Source organism: Panulirus ornatus, chromosome 5 (assembly GCF_036320965.1).
Source record: "Panulirus ornatus isolate Po-2019 chromosome 5, ASM3632096v1, whole genome shotgun sequence".
Lineage (NCBI taxonomy): Eukaryota > Metazoa > Arthropoda > Malacostraca > Decapoda > Palinuridae > Panulirus > Panulirus ornatus.
This window is the reverse complement of record NC_092228.1, coordinates 18,371,875-18,392,528: the sequence shown is the minus strand read 5'-3', so window position 1 is coordinate 18,392,528 and position 20,654 is coordinate 18,371,875. Positions and strand designations below refer to the sequence as shown.

At 45.9% G+C, this 20,654-nt stretch overlaps 1 protein-coding gene across 1 annotated transcript in view; it reads left to right on the top strand.

Annotated features, from left to right (window-relative positions):
• LOC139748610 (MAP/microtubule affinity-regulating kinase 3-like) overlaps positions 1-20,654 on the top strand; it is a 370,334-nt gene that overhangs the window by 102,499 nt on the left and 247,181 nt on the right. The window contains exon 4 of the mRNA XM_071661752.1: positions 16,998-17,051. Within this exon, the coding sequence (XP_071517853.1) occupies positions 16,998-17,051 (54 nt within the window). The remainder of the gene's footprint in view (positions 1-16,997; positions 17,052-20,654) is intronic.

The following is a 20,654-nucleotide window of genomic DNA, read 5'->3' as shown; positions in this document are numbered from 1 at the left end:
TGTCAGAAGCGGAGGGGACAAGAAGGGGGAGATCGAGGAGGTGGTGGAAGGATTATCTTTAACAATACCTCACACATCACACTTCCCAGCGAGGCCGGTCTGTAGCGCTGTGCCTGTTCTCGGTCTCCTGTCCTATAGAGAGGTATATACCACATACCCTTTTTCCACATCTTTGGTACTTTGCCTTTCTCTGGCGAGGTAGTGTTTTCACTTCCAATCAATTTATGGGAAAGTTTTGGAATTTCTCCAGTCTTGTCCACATTATTCTTTTTGTTCCTTATTATTCTCTTATTATTGATTTTACGGAACCTTTCATCACAATGTCGTGGTTCCTGGCCCACAGCACTCTGTAACCCAGTTTCTGTTGACGCAGAATTTGATGAGTTTTGTCGTAGTTTTCATGATCTTATCTCCTCTTTAGGTCTTGTATCATATATGTTCCTGTAACTTCATTTGCCACCTGTCTAACTTAAGAACCTCCTGATAATCTTTCCGGCTGTTATGTCGTATATGATATATTCGCTCGTCTTACTACGATGAGTTGTAAGATATATAAATGATGGTGTCGTGCATCAGTCTCTCTCATCATAGTGTGTTCACTGTCGTGCTGGTTTAGTATATTTTTCTCGGATCCACTTCCACTTCGTGTCCCACTTTCGTGTCCTCCTGTGGCTCCCTGTCACCACGAGGGACCAAATTTCCCCCGTCTGTCTGTTTACATTTCAAATCCTCCATCCTGAATGCATTACCATGTCTTGAGCAGTGCGCGTTTTCCACGTATACCATTCTGATTGTATCATTATTGTCAGCGTTGTATATTCGTTGTGGATCTCTGGACGACCTGTGGAGGAATATTCAGTGTCAGCCCCACTGTGCACGGCTATCCTACAGCTGCTCTACCCATTCTGTATTATTGTCTGAATGGGCCGTCTCCCAATATACCCCTGACACTTAGGTTATCTCTATCAGGAGGGTCAGTCCCCTCCTCCTCCTCCTCCTCCTTTGTCTTCCTTCCTCCTCCTCCTCCTCCTCCTTTGTCTTCCTTCCTCCTCCTCCTCTTCCTCCTTTGTCTTCCTTCCTCCTCCTCCTCGCTGTCACGCACCCTCCCGGGACTGAGGTCAGAGGTGCTATCTCCTCAGTAAGCTTTGTGTCCACAACTCCGGCAGTACCAGATGCGTTTTCACTTCAGCGATACTTGAATTCCAGGTCTTGGATACTGGTCCACGAGCATTTTTGTCTCCCATCACTTTCAGTTCGATCATACCCACACCGCCTAATGTTCCTGTTCTCTCTGCTGTGCTGGCCGGACCGCTCTCTCCTTCGTGCTTCGTGTGTTGTCTCCGGGTTTCCCTCCTAAGTCCTTGCTTTCTCCCGTGTCTTCCCTCGGTCTGTGAAGTTTGATGAATTGCCCCGTGAGTTTTATTTTTTTTCAGCCAGCCTAAGTGTGTGTGTGTGTGTGTGTGTGTGTGTGTGTGTGTGTTGGAAATGTTTGTGATTACCAGTTTGTGGTGTACGGGGAGGGTATAAGGCTTTATCTCAAGAACCGTTACCTTTGTTATCAACGAATTATCTTTTTTTCTTAACTTTTGTGCGTACGTGCGAAGCTGTTTGAATAAACAAGAAGGAAGTGAAAGTTCTTCTCGATGACTGCGTGAAATGTGTTGGTTTAAAGGCAGTTTTAAGCAGCGTTTGGTTATAGTTGCCATTCAAAGTAATGCAAAATATTAGCGAAATACGTAACTGACGCAGTATTTTATATAAGAAGTTAAGGCAGTCCCATTAATAATAGTTTGCACGTAAAAGGCATTGCCTGGAATGTTCTAAAATGGCAGTAGGTTATTAGTCAACGATATATTGCAATATCGAGCCTGGGGTTACCAATGCTGGTAGTTACTTATCTATGCGGGCCCCTGCCTCAAATTGATATATGAAGTCCTTGGTAAAGTAAAGGGAGGGCAGCGGGGTAGAGGGAGGCAGAGTAAAGAATAAATGTTTGTTAGTAGCGGAGTTGAGGGAGTCCATGGGAAAGCCAGATCAGAAGATCGGGTGGTCTATGACGAGGTTGTCTGCTGGAGGACATTGAGAGAGTATCCCGCACTTCACATCTACAAGGTTGGAGACGCTGTAGTAAAAGAGTAAGAGGCTGGGGAGTGGAGGGAGGAAGGTTGGAGGTAGGGAGTGGAGAGAGCGGGTGGAGAGTGGAAAGAGTAGGTTGAGCTGCTAGAGAGTAGAGAGGGAGGGAGGCGGAGTGGAAAGAGTAGGTTGAGCTGCTAGAGAGTAGAGAGGGAGGGAGGGAGGCGGAGTGTGAAGACGTCATATGATACCAGACCTGCAAGACAGTGGCGGTGGTGACCTTGGGAACATCTCAGGTGTTGCTCGTCAAGTTGGACAGGTTCTGCGCTGCCTGAAGAACTCTTTACACTCGTATTATTAAATCTCCATACTTCTCGCCCTCTGCAGTACGGTAGCCCCCCTTTCTTCCCATACTTCATCTAGGGCCTGAGTTTGCTACGGAAGTCTTGCCCGCGACTGTAGCCCTCGATATGAAAAGATGGCATCGTCTCAACCATCTTGATTAAAGGCAGAGTTATCTTAGAGTGGAGAAGGGATGTGGGTCGGCCGAGAGTCGACGGGATGTGGTTTTATCTGCGAGTTGACGGGGTGATGTTTATCTGAGGGTGGACGGGGGGTGTGGTGTAGCATAAGGGGTAAACGCTAATGAGCAGCCTCTTGCCCGCTCTCAGCTGGGTATATGGTAATTTTGTGAGGCTTTCATCTCCCTCCGGGCGGGTCGCTGTTGAATTTTATGCCCTCCCTCCCCTCCCTCCCGTAACTCGATCACTCCCATTATTCATCCGTTCGTCCGTGACTCCACTCCCATGTCTCGTCCGGTCGTCCTAGACTCCACTCCCATCTCTCGTGCGGTCGTCCGTGACTCCACTCACATCTCTCGTGCGGTCGTCCGTGACTCCACTCACATCTCTCGTGCGGTCGTCCGTGACTCCACTCACATCTCTCGTCCGGTCGTCCGTGACTCCACTCACATCTCTCGTGCGGTCGTCCGTGACTCCACTCACATCTCTCGTGCGGTCGTCCGTGACTCCACTCACATCTCTCGTGCGGTCGTCCGTGACTCCACTCACATCTCTCGTCCGGTCGTCCGTGACTCCACTCACATCTCTCGTCCGGTCGTCCGTGACTCCACTCACATCTCTCGTCCGGTCGTCCGTGACTCCATTCCCATCTCTCGTGCGGTCGTCCGTGACTCCACTCACATCTCTCGTGCGGTCGTCCGTGACTCCACTTACATGGTTCGCTCGGTCTTTCGTGCGTCCGGCCGTGACTTTAATCATTATAACGTTCGTGCGGCCGTCCGTCAGCACCTTGTACTATATGCACCGGGCTTAGCTCGGGTCTGACGTAATCATGGGTGTTGTGATGCCCAGCAAATGATCTTTAAGTTCCATAACAGACTGCCAGATTCTGGTGGTAGTAATTTTTTTCACCATGGCTGCTCTGCTGTGGAGGATTAGGATCACACACACACACACACACACACACACACACACACACACACACACAAAGTCTTCTGGTATCATTACGTTGCCGTGTCGGTGGCCGTGGTCTTTATTAACCCGAGGCACGACTTTATGACCCTTGGGTTTGATGGCCCTTAAGGGACGCACCTCAGGTCCGGACCGTCATGCTCAAGGGTCGTAGTACCTTTGGAGGGGGTGGGTGGGGTGGAGGTGGGGGGGCATACTTAAGAATTTAGTAGGTAGGTTGTCTGTTGGGGTCAGCGGGAGAGCCGGTCGCGGTGAGGTGCCCTCCGGGAGAAGTAGGGTGTCCACACAGGTCGCATCCTGGTCGTGGACATTGTCTTAGGCCACGTACACTGGCACTTGGTTGCTGGCCTCTGTTGCTTACTGATGTATTCCAGGAACACGACCTCTGTTGCGTACTGTTGCATTCCAGGAACCAGGCCTCTGTTGCTTGCTGTTGCATTCCAGGAGCCAGGCCTCTGTTGCGTACTGTTGTATTCCAGGAGCCAGGCCTCTGTTGCTTGCTGTTGAATTCCAGGAGCCAGACCTCTGTTGCGTACTGTTGTATTCCAGGAACCAGGCCTCTGTCGTGTACTGTTGTATTCCAGGAACCACGCCTCTGTTGCTTACTGTTGCATTACCTCTTTCTGTATATTTTCTTCCCTTTGGCGCTTCCTCCATCCCACCATAGTTATCGCGGCTGTCATATCTTCAGAAAGCCAGGGTTCCTCACTCTTCACAGTCCACCAGCTAGGTGTCGCTGCCATGTGAAAGTTAGCTTTTATTTCATAATCTTTGCGTCCGTCGTGACATACGTGTGTGTGTGTGTGTGTGTGTGTGTGTGTGTGTGTGTGTGTGTGTTAGGTAAGGTAACGTATCCAGCGGTCCGAGGCCTCCCTCCCTCCGGTGAGTTCCAGCAAGGTGGTGGGGGAGGGAGGTGGGTGTGGGTGTGGCCTTACGTGTGGTGACTCAGGCCTCGCCAGCCACCGGGCCATCATGGTTCCGACCATTGAACATAACCCACGTGCACCTGACGTGCCTCTCCTTACGTCCAGCCGGCTAGAAATATAGCAGCCAACCCTTGCCACCTTTTGAACCTCGCTCTTCGGATTGCCCTGGAAATCCGACCATGATGGTGGTAGTAGTAGTTGCGTAAATGCCCACTTGGGTGCTGACTAAGGATGACGTCATCCGAACCTGTCTTTGTGTGCGTGACGTTACGCCGTGCCCCGCCCCCCCCGCTGTGATTCCGGTGACATTCTGTTGTTGCCACCGTCCACACGCTGCAGCTCACTCTTGGGACACAGCTGTCTTCGTTGCGGGACCTGGATGGTATCTTCCTCATTACACCGTCTCGTGGCCAGGTTTTGGGAGATGTAATATCTCGGACGTCATCATCATCATGACGGAGGCGGTAATGTGTGTGTGTGTGTGTGTGTGTGTGTGTGTGTGTGTGTGTGTGTGTGTGTAAGCTTAAAGCCACGGTTGGCGCACGGTTTGCAGCAGCCTGGTGTGGATTTAGAGAGAGCTGGTGTCAATGTCATTCTCTCTCTGTGTGTTGCAGTGAGTTACACCTTCACCTTTCATCTCTCTCTCTCTCTCTCTCTCTCTCTCTCTCTCTCTCTCTCTCTCTCTCTCTCTCTCTCTCTCTCTCTCTCACACACACACACACACGGATGAGGGATGCATAAGGAGCATCTAGAAAACACCACCTAGAAAAATAAGTAATGAGTGCATAAATATGCTAGGACAGTGGGACAGTAGGGAACACTTGTAGTGAACACTGGCGAAAAAAGCAGCAAGTGGAGGACCAGTTTTAAGTTTATATATATATATATATATATATATATATATATATATATATATATATATATATATATATTTTTTTTTTTTTTTTTTTTTTTTTTCTTTTAAACTATTCGCCATTTCCCGCATTACCGAGGTAGCGTTTAAGAACAGAGGACTGCGCCTTTGTGGAATATCCTCACCTGGCCCCCCTCTGTTCCTTCTTTTGGAAAATTAAAAAAAAAAAACCGAGAGGGGAGGATTTCCAGCCTCCCGCTCCCTCCCCTTTTAGTCGCCTTCTACGACACGCAGGGAATACGTGGGAAGTATTCTTAATCCCCTATCCCCAGGGATAATATATATATATATATATATATATATATATATATATATATATATATATATATATATATATATATATATATATATATATATTTATTATACTTTGTCGCTGTCTCCCGCGTTTGCGAGGTAGCGCAAGGAAACAGACGAAAGAAATGCCCCCCCCCCCCATACACATGTATATACATACGTCCACACACGCAAATATACATACCTACACAGCTTTCCATGGTTTACCCCAGACGCTTCACATGCCTTGATTCAATCCACTGACAGCACGTCAACCCCGGTATACCACATCGCTCCAATTCACTCTATATCCCTGGGATAGGGGATTAAGAATACTTCCCACGTATTCCCTGCGTGTCGTAGAAGGCGACTAAAAGGGGAGGGAGCGGGGGGCTGGAAATCCTCCCCTCTCTTTTTCTTTTTTTTTTCCCAAAAGAAGGAACAGAGGGGGCCAGGTGAGGATATTCCAAAAAAGGCCCAGTCCTCTGTTCTTAACGCTACCTCGCTAACGAGGGAAATGGCGAATAGTTTAAAAGAAATATATATATATATATATATATATATATATATATATATATAGAGAGAGAGAGAGAGAGAGAGAGAGAGAGAGAGAGAGAGAGAGAGAGAGAGAGAGAGAGAGAGAGAGAAGCATTGTAGCGTGGTTGATGGGATAATTATTTTGAGAGGGGTGGGGGCTGGGGGTGAGTGGTGGGGGCTAAGTTTAGAGGACATGGGGGAGTGGGGTCTGGTTGAGAGGATAACTCGATCAGGGGAGTCAGAGGATGTGATTGACGGGGGTTAGGTTTAGGTGAGGTTACATGGAAGGCGGGTCAGTTGGGGAGGTGGTGGTGGTGGTGATGGAACCTAAATGACGGGTCAGGGGAGCCAGGTGACGATGTTGGACAAGTCAGTCGAAGCCAGCTCGACGGTTCTGATGAGTGGTTAGGCGTGGTTTGTCGGTCAGGGAGTCATGGGGCAGTCTGTGTGACGGGTCAAGATGGTGATGGGGACTGGGTGACGGGTCCGGAGAGTGACAGGGTCTGGTTGACGGGGCGGGAGGGTGATAGGATCTGGTTGACGTGTCGGGTTAGTGATGTTTGGTTGACGGAGAGAGAGAGAGAGAGAGAGAGAGAGAGAGAGAGAGAGAGAGAGAGAGAGAGAGAGAGAGAGAGAGAGAGAGAGAGATGGGGTCGGTTGGCGGGTCGGGAGAGTGATCGGGTCCGATTGACAGGTCCGGAGGGTGATGGGGGTCTGGTTAACGGGTCGGGAGAGTGATAGGTCTGGTGGATGGTTCGGGAGAGTGATAGGGTCTAGATATACGGGCCAGGGAAGTCATGGTGTGTGTTTGATAGGCCGGGAGAGTAATGGAGCGTGGTTGACGAGTCTAGAGATTAATGGATCCTGGTTGACGGTTTGTGGGAATAATAGGAGTAGTGAGGGAAGCTGGCGGATGACTGTAGGTATGAAAATCACTCTCTCGGTAGGCAAGAGGTGTGCTGGGGTGGGAAGGTGGCGTGTGGTGGCGGTGAGGGACGTGTGTATATTATTTCTGTGGCGGTTGGAAGGTTCGTGAGGCCGCATTGCACTCGACGTTCTAACAGTCATTGTTGGCCTAGGTGTCGGTCCAGCCGTGTGTGATGGCAAGTCTTGGAAAGGGGGGCGTGCAGGGAGAGGAGGCACGACTGGAGGGCTGGCTGTCCAGGCAGGGAGAGACCTGAGGACTTGAGGGCTGACGTACTCTTCAGGAAGCTTTTACACCCCCGGCAGCCCTCACCTTGACCCAGGGGAGATCCTGACCGTGTTAAGTCCACTGTAGCCAGCATTCCCTGGCCTTATTATGATCTGGATGCCGGGTGGATCCGTGACGTGTGCTGCTGCTGCTGCTGGTGCGTCATGATTATCCTGGAATGTTTTTACTGAAGGCAACGGGAATTACTGGAGGCTTTTTTCTTTCCCCTGCATTCTCGTAATTCATTTGGTTGTGTGTACCTGTTGGTTTTGTGTAGGTTCGCCAGCGTATACCTACACGGTTTTGTGTGTGTGTGTGTGTGTACGGGAGGCTGATTGTGCGCGGAATATTAACAGTTAAGTGAATTGTTTGGAAGGAGGTGTGAGTAAGGGAAGAGGGCGGTGTATTGTGGGCGGAAACTGGCTAGGAGGGAGGGAGAGGAATGACCGTTCTGCAGCGGCCGTTGTCTTGGCCACGGTGCCGCCCACAGCATAATGGTTCCTGCCCCGCCGCTCACGTCACGCTCACCTTCCCACATGACGTCACTCGATGATGCCACGCGTCGCCGCCCACCTCCCTCACCCACCCTGACGGCGGGGGAGGCACACCTCAACGCTGCGCCACCCTAACGCCCTCTTCCTCTAACACACACACACCTCGCACTCACTCCCTACACCGTCCACACTAACATATGTACAGATGGAGTGATGGCCACTGTCAGAAGGTTGTCCCTCTTCTCTTGACTTTATGAGTTTCCGAGGTTCCCAGATATGCCACTCACTGCGTTCATTATCGACAGCTACGTAACGCTGCCCATGAAAGGGGAAGTGTGTGTATATATATATATATATATATATATATATATATATATATATATATATATATATATATATATATGCATATAAACCCATAAGGATACAGAAAATACGGTGTCAAGCGCTTTCGTATAATTATATCATCCTTGACAGTACATGTATAGAGAACCGGAACATAATATACCAGCCACCAGTGGGCTAGAGGCAAGTGAATGAAGAAACAGGTGAAGGGATTAGAGCACAGGTCATCCTCGAGGACCTTGCCTCCCTCAGGTTACAAAACCCAGGTTAGCCTATGTTCTATGAAACATATTTACAATTTTTCTTCAAATTTGTTAAGTTATTTGACGTACATAAACCAACATTTCAACTTATATTGGTATCTCTGTTTGATAAGAGAGAATTCAACAATATTGCTCTCCATTACTGAGTTATAGTGTATGATGAGGGTGCTCCAGTCAATTTGATGACCAGAGTCTGTGTGGTAGACAAATATTGCGTTAGATTTTTTACCATGCTGGTTTTATGTTGTTTAACCTTACCAGTTTGACCATTGTAAGACAGATCACACTCCTGACAGAATGTTTCACACACAACCCCCTCTGTGACAAGTTACAGGACTTCTGATAACACTTTTCCTAAACGTATGGTTATTGCTGAAGACAACGATGTTAAAGGTTAACAAAACAGGAACATTAAGGAAGTTTTCACACTAGGTTTATATTAACAGGATTTTGTTCACAAGTGGTTCTTTACGGTGAACATTGTAATATTTCTTTACGATGAACATTGAAATATGGACTTTCTAGCAAGACTTTTAAGCTGAATCAAGGAAATCTTCGGGATACTGTAATTCGTAACCTAAGTACATAGATATGGCAGGGTTCATCGTCAATGAATTCTGGACTGCCGATGCCAAATGATCAAAGAAACGCACCTCACTTCATTGTGATGCATGGAGCAGGGGTGTGTATATGAACAGGCATTTGAGGGTTGACGATACAGGATGATTTTCAGATTGTCCTCATCCTTATGAATATTACAGTCTAAGAATGCCAGTGTATTGTCAGTCTCCTCCCAAATTGCGATTTCGCCCACATAACTATCATCCAGGACTGGTGTGATCATATATATATATATATATATATATATATATATATATATATATATATATATATATATATATATATATATATAACCAAAGGACCCTCATTTAACGGTATTCTGTCTGCTCCAAAGCTGCGTTACAATCCGTTGGAGGGAAGTGAAGGACACCATCGGACTGAAAATGTCGTCAAAGAGATTGTATTGCTTCCGTCCTTTGACTTGTTCATATTTTGAAAATGGTTTCTTCCTTGAACCGAAGGGCATGAAACACTTTACCCTGACACCCTTAGCATCTGAAGTTGACCTAGGTTCTATAGGAGAAAAATAATGGCCGTACCCGGAGCCTCAAACTGCGTCACTGACTTCCTGTAAGTCTTATAAACAGTTTGAACCTCTTACGTGAAGAAGTTCAGAAAAAAAAAAAACTCCCGGGCAAGGGGGTATATACAGCCAAGCGGGTTGTGGAAGGTACGGAGGAGGTTGGCGGGTCACCGTGGCCTGAGAACCAACCCCCAGCGCGATACGTAAGATAAAGTAATGATGATGAGAATGACGTACTCTTGGTGAGGTCGGGTGGATTCCTTCCCCATAGCGAGTTGAGGTCTATTATCTCACTATGATCATCATCTTGGTTATCATCAGTGTACCGTAGATCCGGTGGCGGCCAAGACACTCTCCTCGTCGCGGTACGGCTGTCGCTCGGTGGTGCGGTGTCGTCCCGAGATGACTGGCCTTCGTCAAACTCCTCCGCTTTTCCTGCTCGTCAGAATCTTTTATTTCTGGAAACGTCTCCAGGGGAAACTTTTACGCGTAAAGTTACCGGGGAAACAAGGTAAACGGGAGAGGAAATTTGCCTTGGACAATAACGGCATTATTTGCGAGAGATTTATACGATAAACTCGTAATGATTGTAATAATTTTTGTGATATAATGCGTATATTGATATTGCGGGATTATATTCAGCACAGCATTGCTGCATAATTTCTCATTGTCATACTTTCGGGATCTTTCGCTATTCTGTGTGTATTACGTAGAATTATTTAAATAAATTATCATACATACAGTTCAGACGCGTTTGTTACGTATGCACATTCCGTACGAACTTCGTATTAATCCTGATATTTCCTTAGGTTTAAGAAAGTAGGTCTCTCGTTGAAGTGCTGGGCAGGGAGTCTTGCCTGTGAGTAGGTCTGTACGTCCGGCTGGTGGTGGGTACACTTTAAAACTGTTGCGACGGTTCTCTTTAACAAGTTATTAAAGACCACCCTCGGACCCGTGTAGCGATGTCCTTTGCGAAATCCCCCCTTCCCCCCGGTCTGCCTGAACACCGGGAATGGTGTGGACAACGCGCCAGGGGTTCCTCTGGCTGATCTGACCATTTTAGGAGAAGCAGGAGGGCGTCAGTCCTCCCCGCGGCTGCTCCTGCTGGTGCTGGGGTACAGCACACTTAGCGGAGCGTAAACCTGTGCGGTGCGGTACCGTGTCCTTGACCTTTTTTGCACAGTAACATTGAACTTGGGAATTTTTGTTTGCTCCGCAGGTGGAAGGTAATAGAAGGTGGAACGTGAGGAATTACTGCTGCTTAGGGATGGTAGGTGTCGTCTCTCTCTCTCTCTCTCTCTCTCTCTCTCTCTCTCTCTCTCTCTCTCTCTCTCTCTCTCTCTCTTCCCAGAAAAAAAAAGTGGTTGGGGAACAGTGAGAAATACAGAATATCGGTGGTCGCTGTCACGTACGTTTCTTGTCTCAAATAATTCCGAGGCTCATTACTCTCTCTCTCTCTCTCTCTCTCTCTCTCTCTCTCTCTCTCTCTCTCTCTCTCTCTCTCTCTCTCTCTCTCTCTCTCTCTCTCTCTGTGTCTGTCTGAAAGTAGCACCTCACCTGAACTAGGGACGTCTTTGTCACAAGGTACGACCTTTGTGCTCCTCTTTGACCTTTGGATCATTACGATTATGGAGATTGTGTGTGTGTGTGTGTGTGTGTGTGTGTGGTGGAACGCGAGGAGGACCGAGGGTTCTGGGCAGCTCGCGCCAGACTCGTGTGAAGATATGGACGTGTGTAGCACCGTGTCCTGACGTCGGCGGCCTCTGACCTTTCCCGAGTGACGCTGACACTGCGGGTGACCTGGCGGGCGCTGTAGTTCATGCGAGGTGTGCGAGGGAAGGTCGACGGAGGGAGTGTCGGGAGATCCTGCTCCTCCTCCTCCTCCTCCCGGGTTCATACAACGGGGGGTTTATCCTGGGGACCTCTTCATGTACCGCGGAAGGTCCTGGTCTCGTATACCATGAAAACTAGGTGTTGTACCTTTGAAGCTGTTGATGGTATAACTTGGAAGTTCTTCATGTTATATCCTGGAAGTTTTGGATGTTATACTCTGGAAGTTTTTGCTGTTATACTCGAAGTTTTGGGTGTTATACTCTGGAAGTTTTGGGTGTCATATTCTGGAAGTTTTGGGTGTTATACTCTGGAAGTTTTTGCTGTTATACTCTGGAAGTTTTGGGTGCTATACTCTGGAAGTTTTTGGTGTTATACTCTGGAAGTTTTTAGTGTTATACTCTCGAAATTTTGGGTGTTATACTCTGGAAGTTTTTGGTGTTATACTCTGGAAGTTTTGGGTGTCATATTCTGGAAGTTTTTGGTGTTATACTCTGGAAGTTTTGGGTGTCATACTCTGGAATTTTGAGTGTTATACTCTGGAAGTTTTTGGTGTTATACTCTGGAAGTTTTGGGTGTCATACTCTGGAATTTTGAGTGTTATACTCTGGAAGTTTTTGGTGTTATACTCTCGAAGTGTTGGGTGTTATACTCTGGAAGTTTTTGGTGTTATACTCTCGAAGTGTTGGGTGTTATACTCTGGAAGTTTTTGGTGTTATACTCTCGAAGTGTTGGGTGTTATACTCTGGAAGTTTGGGTGTTGCACCCTGGAAGTTTGGGTTTTATACCCCGGGAGTTGTAGATGTTATAGTGTGAAGCTCCTGGCGTTATATGTTGGAAGGTATTAATGTTATACCATGAAAGACCTTGTGTAAAGGTGACCTTGGGAGTGCATGATATGTTTTTGCTCAGGAAGTTTTCGGTGTCATCTTGGAAGGTAGTGGTGTTATACCCTGGAAGTTCCTAGCTTCATCCCATGGAAGTTTCTAGCGTCATAACCTGAAACTTCCTAGTGTTATACTCTGGAAGTTCTTGGAGATATATCCTCTAAAGTTTTTAAAGTCATACCCTGGAAGCTTTTGTTCTTAATATACCTAGGAAATTATTGTTTTATGCCCTGGAAGTTCTTGATGTATATCCTAGAAGTCATTGGCTTTATACTCTGAGAGTTTGGAGTTATATCCTGGAAGTTCTTGATGATATATCCAGGAAGTTATCGGTTTCATGATCTGGAAGTTGTAGTTATACCCTGGAAGACCTTGATGTTATACCCTGGAGATGTCGGTTTTATACTCTAGAAGTTTAGATTATACCCTGGAAGTTGTTGGTCGTATACTCTGTGATGTTATGCCCTGAAAGTTACTGCTAGGAAAGTGTATTTATGTTACACTGTGGACTTGGATGCCTGTATTACCCTCTCTTGGCGGTGGCCAGGCTCGGTGCTCTCAGACGAAGGTACAAACAGCAGAGGATCTCGTGTGTGTGTGACGCCTGGCCCTGTTGATTTAAGGTTCTCATAATATGATTATATTGTTGACCTAGGTCACTCACCACGCTCGTAATACATGTATGTATTATGCTGCAGTATGTAGATACCGCCTTAGTGTTGTGAGAGAGAGAGAGAGAGAGAGAGAGAGAGAGAGAGAGAGAGAGAGAGAGAGAGAGAGAGAGAGAGAGAGAGAGAGTATTGACATTGCCTAATAGGACGAGGCCTTGAGGTCATGTTCACGCTGGAGGTTCGCGCCTGGTGGTAAACACGAATGGGATAAGAACAGTGACCGTGTAGGAGCACCACCGTAACCTTATTGTAACGGTTCGTTGAAGGAATCGATGCACTCGTTGTCCGGGGAGAGGCTATAGGCTAGTATTTGCCGCAGCAGGATGATGACATGGTATAGTCAGTTCACGTCGTGGTTCACTTTGTGCCGTATCTGACAAGAAATTAACGTGTAAAATGATAATAAATTTGACACTGATATTTGTTGGGTACATTCAGAATGATTTGGGAGGTTCAGAGGTCATAGTTATTTTCGACTTTTAGACTATGTTAATGTAACGCTGGGAATGTATCGGTCTATGGCGCCATGCACCCCGACACTGCTACCCCATCATGCAAACTTCGCCTTCCCTCCAACTGGCCATTTACACAGCAACGGCGCCTCTTGACACAGCTAGTCTTTGTCATTGCTTCCCCTTCGCACACTGCTGCCTTGTGCCCACGGGCTACCACGTCAGACACATGTACCCCTCCATACACCACACAATACTGTTCCTCCTCACGGTTCTGTTGCCCCGCTACACGTCACTCCTGCTACAAGGAAAACAAATGAAGACTATGAAAACAACAGTTGTGTAAAGGAGGAGGCCGTAAATAATTTAGCATAGTGTCGACGTGTAGGGGTGTCGAAGCTCCTCTGCTCTAGCCGCAAGTGAAACTTGAGATAATGGTCAAGACGTTTGAAGCATTCAAGGATTCGTGGGATTAATGTACACAGATATGTCGTTGGATTTGATGGCAGTCTACGTCTCACGAATGAAAGCAAGTCTCGACCGTATTGATAAAAAGGAAAGTACGACATGATGCAGTTCTTTACCGTGAACCTACTGCCAGGGTACATTCTCTACGTAAGCTTATAGTTTGCGGCCTCAAATACTTGTACTGATCAGAAGACCTACAGTGTCATGGTTCTTGTAAGACCAAGCCCAGCTGTGCACTTACAGTTAAGCCTCCAGAGTTGGCCCAAGTTCCTCTTAGAGGAAGATACTACACTGGTACCTCTCTTGCCTTCCCACACACTGCTTCCCTTCCACGCACTGCTTTCCTTCCTAGCACTGCTTCCCTTCCACTCACTGCTGTCTTTTTACAGACAGCTTCCCGTCCACACACCGCTCCACTTCCCCGCACTGCTTCCCTTTCCCTTCCACACGCTGATCAGCACACCGCTCCCCTTCCACATACTGCTTCCCTTCCCCACAGTGCTGCTCTTCAACATACTGCTTCCCTTCCCCACAGTGCTGCTCTTCAACATACTGCTTCCCTTCCTCACATTGCTACCCTTTCACATCGTACTGCCTGTCCATACACTGCTGCCCTTCCACACAATGGTTCTTTTCCTCTCAGTGCTGCTCTTCTACGCACAGCTGCCCTTCCATGCGCTGCTTCCCTTTCACCAACTGCTCCCCTCCCCTTCCACATGCGCCTGCCCTTCTTCGCACTTGTTCCCTTCCACACACGATTTCCCTTGCATACACTGCTACCCTACCACATGCTGCTTCCCTTCCAAACACTGCTGTCCTTCTACACACTGCTTCTCATTCACACATTATTTCCCTTCCACACACGATTCCCCTTCCACACGCGTTCCCCTTCCATAAACTGCTGCCCTTCCACATGCTGCTTCCACACACTGTTACCTATCTACACCCTGCCTTTACAGATACTGTTTCCCTTCCATATGCTGCTGCCGCCCTTCCACATGCTGCTTCCCTTCCACATACTGCTGCCCTTACATACACTATTGCCCCTCTACATGATGCCTTTTCACTTACTGTTTTACTTCCACACACTCGCCTCTTCATGTGCTGCTGCCCTTCCAGGCACAGCTTCCCATCCACACACTGGTGCCCTTCTTCACACACTTCCTTTTCATATATTGCTGCTCTTCCTTGCACAGTTTCCCTTCAACACACTGCTACCCTTCCTTGCACTACTTCACTTCCACGTCTTCCACATACTGCTTCCTTTCCACACACGCTGCTACCCTTCCATACATTGCTTCCCTTACACACACACTGCTCCCCTTCTGCTCACCACTATATACAGCTGCCCTTTCCACACACTACCTCACTTCCATCTTCCTAGTTGATTATGCTTACAAACTATAGTGAAAACAGGTGTCTTTTACAATCATATTTTATGCATATAGTTGAACCATCACGTGTGGGGCAGGTTTTAACCCTTCTGACCGACAAGGAGTCCGATGACTTGTGAAATTAGGACATGGTTTTGGTCGGAGGGTTCCAGGACCTGTGGTATGAGGGATCGCATGGTGGTGGTTGGAGGGTTCCAGGGAGTGGTATGAAGGTTCACTTCGTATTGCTTGAAGGGCTCCAGAGGCAGTAATATAAGAGTTCTCATGCTAGTGGTTGGATGGTTATAGGGACTGTGCTGCAAGGGTTCACATGGTTTTGGTTAGAGGGTTCCAGGGACTAATATCCGGGTTTCAGAGGCAGATATGAGGTTTCAGGTAGTAGTGATGAATGTCTTTACTCATTATGTTGGTTATTTACGTGTTCCGTTGTTTGGAAATTCTAAATGCAACATATTTCATGTGTTGTTGCACAGTCGTCTTAGGCATGAATCACCTGCAACAATTTCTGCCCACCTTTTTAAAGATTACGCACCAAGTTCAGTACTCAACTCTCTCCATGCTCCTCCTTCCTCCCTTGCTAAGCATGGGTCACTTCTCCCATAAAACATTAAAAGAACTGGAACAATAGAGTCAAAAGTGATGAAGAGAGAGATTTGTAATGATGTATCTGGGAAAAAAAATATAAGGATAAAGAACTGTATTTTAAAACTGGTAGCAACCAGCAAGCTATGATATAGAATCATTGTCAAATGTAATTCCCTGAACTATAACAAAGAGACTTAAGACAAAAATACAGGATTTCCTGATGAGGAAACTGGAATTATTATTAATGCAGTACATGGAGAACTAGGAGGAAACATGCATGGAGATAATACAGAAACAGTCAGAAGATGAGAGGCATGGTTGAAGACAATGCTGGATGAACCTTGAATTGACAGCTACACCAAAGGAGTAAGTGCCTAAAAGAAATAGCATTATACACCAGGAAAAATTGGTGATGAGAAGAGGAGAGGCAGTTGAGAGTAACAGTGTTATTTAACTCACGAAATAATTGTCATATGTACTCATATGTAGGTACCCATTCCCCTACTATATATGGGGATGTCAGCTGATTGACCCCGAGGCTCACTAAAACATTTCACCATAGCAAAGCAAAGGTAGATAAAGGAATTATTTTTCCATTCTTTTCTACTATTGCATGCATATCTTTAATTTCATAAGAAAAGAGAGGAAGTAGAAGTGTCTGTTGGTGTATAGTGGCATAGGTGATAAACATTCAGAGAAGCATTTCTCTTCAGTGAAAATATATAGGTTTAACTAGAAAGAAGACAACAATGAAAAAAATGGAATTTGCCTTCATCTCCTAGAACATGGAGTTAATTGTAACAGTAGTTGTAGGTCAGAGGTGCATTTAGTATTCATAATGAGAAAAGATGGGTTTAGATCTCATACAGGTACTATATTATGAAAGGGATTATTTGATGAACAGATGTTTCTTTTAGTATTAGGTAATGAAATGCTGCATTGAAATTATATCAGTGTACTCATACAGACCTAATGCATTTTTGTACTTAATTATATACATTGGTAATTTTTGCAAACTTAAGTTTACTGTGTTATGACATGGATTACTTTTTCTTTTCAGGTGGCCATAAAAATTATCGACAAGACCCAGTTAAATCCAGGGTCTTTACAAAAAGTAAGTACCTTCTCAGCTTACCTTGCCATCCTGTACCTGAACCCTGTTCTAATGGTGACCTTGCTGGTAGCTGGTTATGTCCACTAGGTATAACCACAGGTCAAATAGTTTGATTACATTTTGTGTCTGTCTTTGAGAGATTGATGCAGGACAGTTGAGCTTTGAGTGTCTTCAATGTGGACCCAGGAGAAGTGGGAGACCAAGGATGGAGTGAAAAGGATTTTGAGCAATTGGGGCCTGAACATACAAAAGGTTGAGAGGTGTGCAAGGAATAGAGTGAATTGGAATGATGTGGTATATAGGTGTCGACATGCTGTCAGTGGATTGAGCCAGGGCATGTATGCAAAGCATCTTGTGTCAACCATGGAAAGGTCTCTGGGGCCTGGATACGAATAGGGAGCTGTGGTTTCGGTGCATTACACATGACAACTAGTGACTGAGTGTGAACAAATGTGGCCTTTTTGTCTGTTTTCTGGGCGTTACCTCACTGAAGTGGGGGGTTAGCGATGCTGTTTCCTGTTGGTTGGGGTAGCGAGAGGAATGGATGAAGGCAAGCAAGTATGAATATGTACATGTGTATATATATAAATATATGAAGGAATAGTGGTTCCAACAATGTTGTATGGTTGCGAGGCGTGGGCTATGGATAGAGTTGTGCGCAGGAGGGTGGATGTGCTGGAAATGAGATGTTTGAGGACAATGTGTGGTGTGAGGTGGTTTGATCAAGTAAGTAATGTAAGGGTAAGAGAGATGTGTGGAAATAAAAAGAGCGTGGTTGAGAGAGCAGAAGAGGGTGTTTAGAATTGGTTTGGGCACATGGAGAGAATGAGTGAGGAAAGATTGACCAAGAGGATATATGTGTCGGAGGTGGAGGGAACGAGGAGAAGTGGGAGACCAAATTTTAGGTGGAAAGATGGAGTGAAAAAGATTTTGAGTGATCGGGGCCTGAACATGCAGGAGGGTGAAAGATGGGCAAGGAATAGAGTGAATTGGATCGATGTGGTATACCGGGGTTGACATGCTGTCAGTGGATTGAATCAGGGCATGTGAAGCATCTGGGGTAAACCAGGGAAAACTTGTGTGGGGCCTGGATGTGGAAAGGGAGCTGTGGTTTCGGGCATTATTGCATGACAGCTAGAGACTGAGTGTGAACGAATGAGGCCTTTGTTGTCTTTTCCTAGCGCTACCCTGCACACATGAGGGGGGAGGGGGATGGTATTCCATGTGTGGCGAGGTGGCAATGGGAATGAATAAAGGCAGACTGTGAATTGTGTGCATGGGTATATATGTATGTGTCTGTGTGTGTATATATATTTGTACATTGAGATGTATAGGTATGTATATTTGCGTGTGTGGACGTGTGTGTATATACATGTGTATGGGGGTGGGTTTGGCCATTTCTTTTGTCTGTTTCCTTGCGCTACCTCGCAAACGCGGGAGACAGCAACAAAGCAAAATAAATAAGAATATATGTATATGTCTGTGTATGTATATGTTGATATGTATATTTATGTATGTGTGCATGTATGGGCATTTGTGTACATGAGTGGATTGGCCAATCTTCGTCTGTTCCCCGGTGCTACCTTGCTGATGTGGGAAACAGCAATAAAGTGTATTAAAAAAATAATATATTTTTATGATTAGGGAATTCAGTTGATCATGCTGTTTCAGCTTGGGAAAAAAAAAAAAGATGAGTAATAAGTGCTTGGTGTCTTCTTCTTAGCAGTTACATTGTCAACTTAAAGGGTCTTGGGATACGTTGAAATGGTGTTTTTATTTGTGTTGGCATGATGTGTGACTCGGGTATTTCTGAAGAGTATGATTTCTCTTGGGTGTATGTGCGGTGGGTTGTTAAGATTAGTTGGGAGGTTTGTTGTTTAGTGCTTGCTGGGATATTTCAGTGTGTATATGTTTTGTCTGTGTTATATTTGTTAGGGGTGGGGGTTCTGTGTGTTGAGGTTACTGAAGTGTGAAGTAAGGATAAGCTTTTTGTTTCTTTGGGGTTGTTTTTTAATTATAGAATGATGTAGGTGAACAGAGTGTAGTGCTGTTGCATAGAATTGAGTGCCAATTATATTGAGGTGGGAATGTATTGGGAGAATCTTTGTTTCATTGTGAAGGTGTTGAGATTTTGCAGTTACTCAGCAGCCAGTGATTGTTGTGAGTGCGCTATTTTATGTGAATTGCTGCTTTGTTATAATTGCTTTTGAGAGGTTGTAAAACAAGGCAAATGAGGAATAGTTTAAAGTGGACCATATGAATTATTTTTTAAGGATGTTGATGGATTTCTTATAAATGAATAGTGCCCACCAATGAAGTAAGTGCAAGTGGGGCCCCTTGGCAGTTATATTGACAGAAATCACTTACCCCACTATAGATATTGCACCAGTGAAGTTAGGGCCTTCTAGTGAGCACAAGCAAATGCATAATGTGATGGCATACAACATGAACCTGTTTAGGATATTGTATAGGATACACTAACTGAAATAATGATCATTTAATGCTCGTAGTTGACTTTGCAGTATGGGGATGTTAAAGGAGCAGGGATGAGACAAGACCTGAAGAGGAAACATATAATTGTGGAAACTATAGAGACCTCAGTTTCTCTAGTAACATGAATTGGGAAATTGAGTACTAGCTAGGAACAAAGGACGCTTGTAATAGAAGCCTTCTCCATAGAGGTCGAGGTGACCAGCAGAGTGCTACAGGATTGTGTTCTGGGACCATTATTCTTCTTGATCTCTGTAAATTACTTGTCTGAAGATATGGACCCCTGCTTGAATATGTTAGCATATGATACAAAGGTCATGAGAGAAATGAAAACAGACCTAAACAGACACCAAAGTTGGTGTGATATGTTATTATTATTATTATTTTGCTTTGTCGCTGTCTCCCGCATTTGCGAGGTAGCGCAAGGAAACAGAAGAAAGAAATGGCCCAACCCACCCCCATACAAATGTATATACACACACGTCCACACACGCAAATATACATATCTATACATCTCAATGTACACATATATATACACACACAGACACATACATATATACCCATGCACATAATTCACACTGTCTGCCTTTATTCATTCCCATCACCACCTCGCCACACATGGAATACCATCCCCCTCCCTCCTCATGTGTGCAAGGTAGGGCTAGGAAAAGACAACAAAGGCCCCATTTCGTTCACACTCAAAGTCTCCAGCTGTCATGCAATAATGCCCGAAACCACAGCTCCCTTTCCGCATCCAGGCCCCACACAACTTACCATGGTTTACCCCAGACGCTTCACATGCCCTGATTCAATCCACTGACAGCACGTCAACCCCGGTATACCACATCGATCCAGTTCACACTATCCCTTGCCTGCCTTTCACCCTTCTGCATGTTCAGGCCCTGATCACTCAAAATCTTTTTCACTCCATCTTTCCACCTCCAATTTGGTCTCCCACTTCTTGTTCCCTCCACCTCCGACACATATATCCTCTTGGTCAATCTTTCCTCACTCATTCTCTCCATGTGCCCAAACCATTTCAAAACACCCTCTTCTGCTCTCTTAACCACGCTCTTTTTATATCCACACATCTCTCTTACCCTTACATTACTT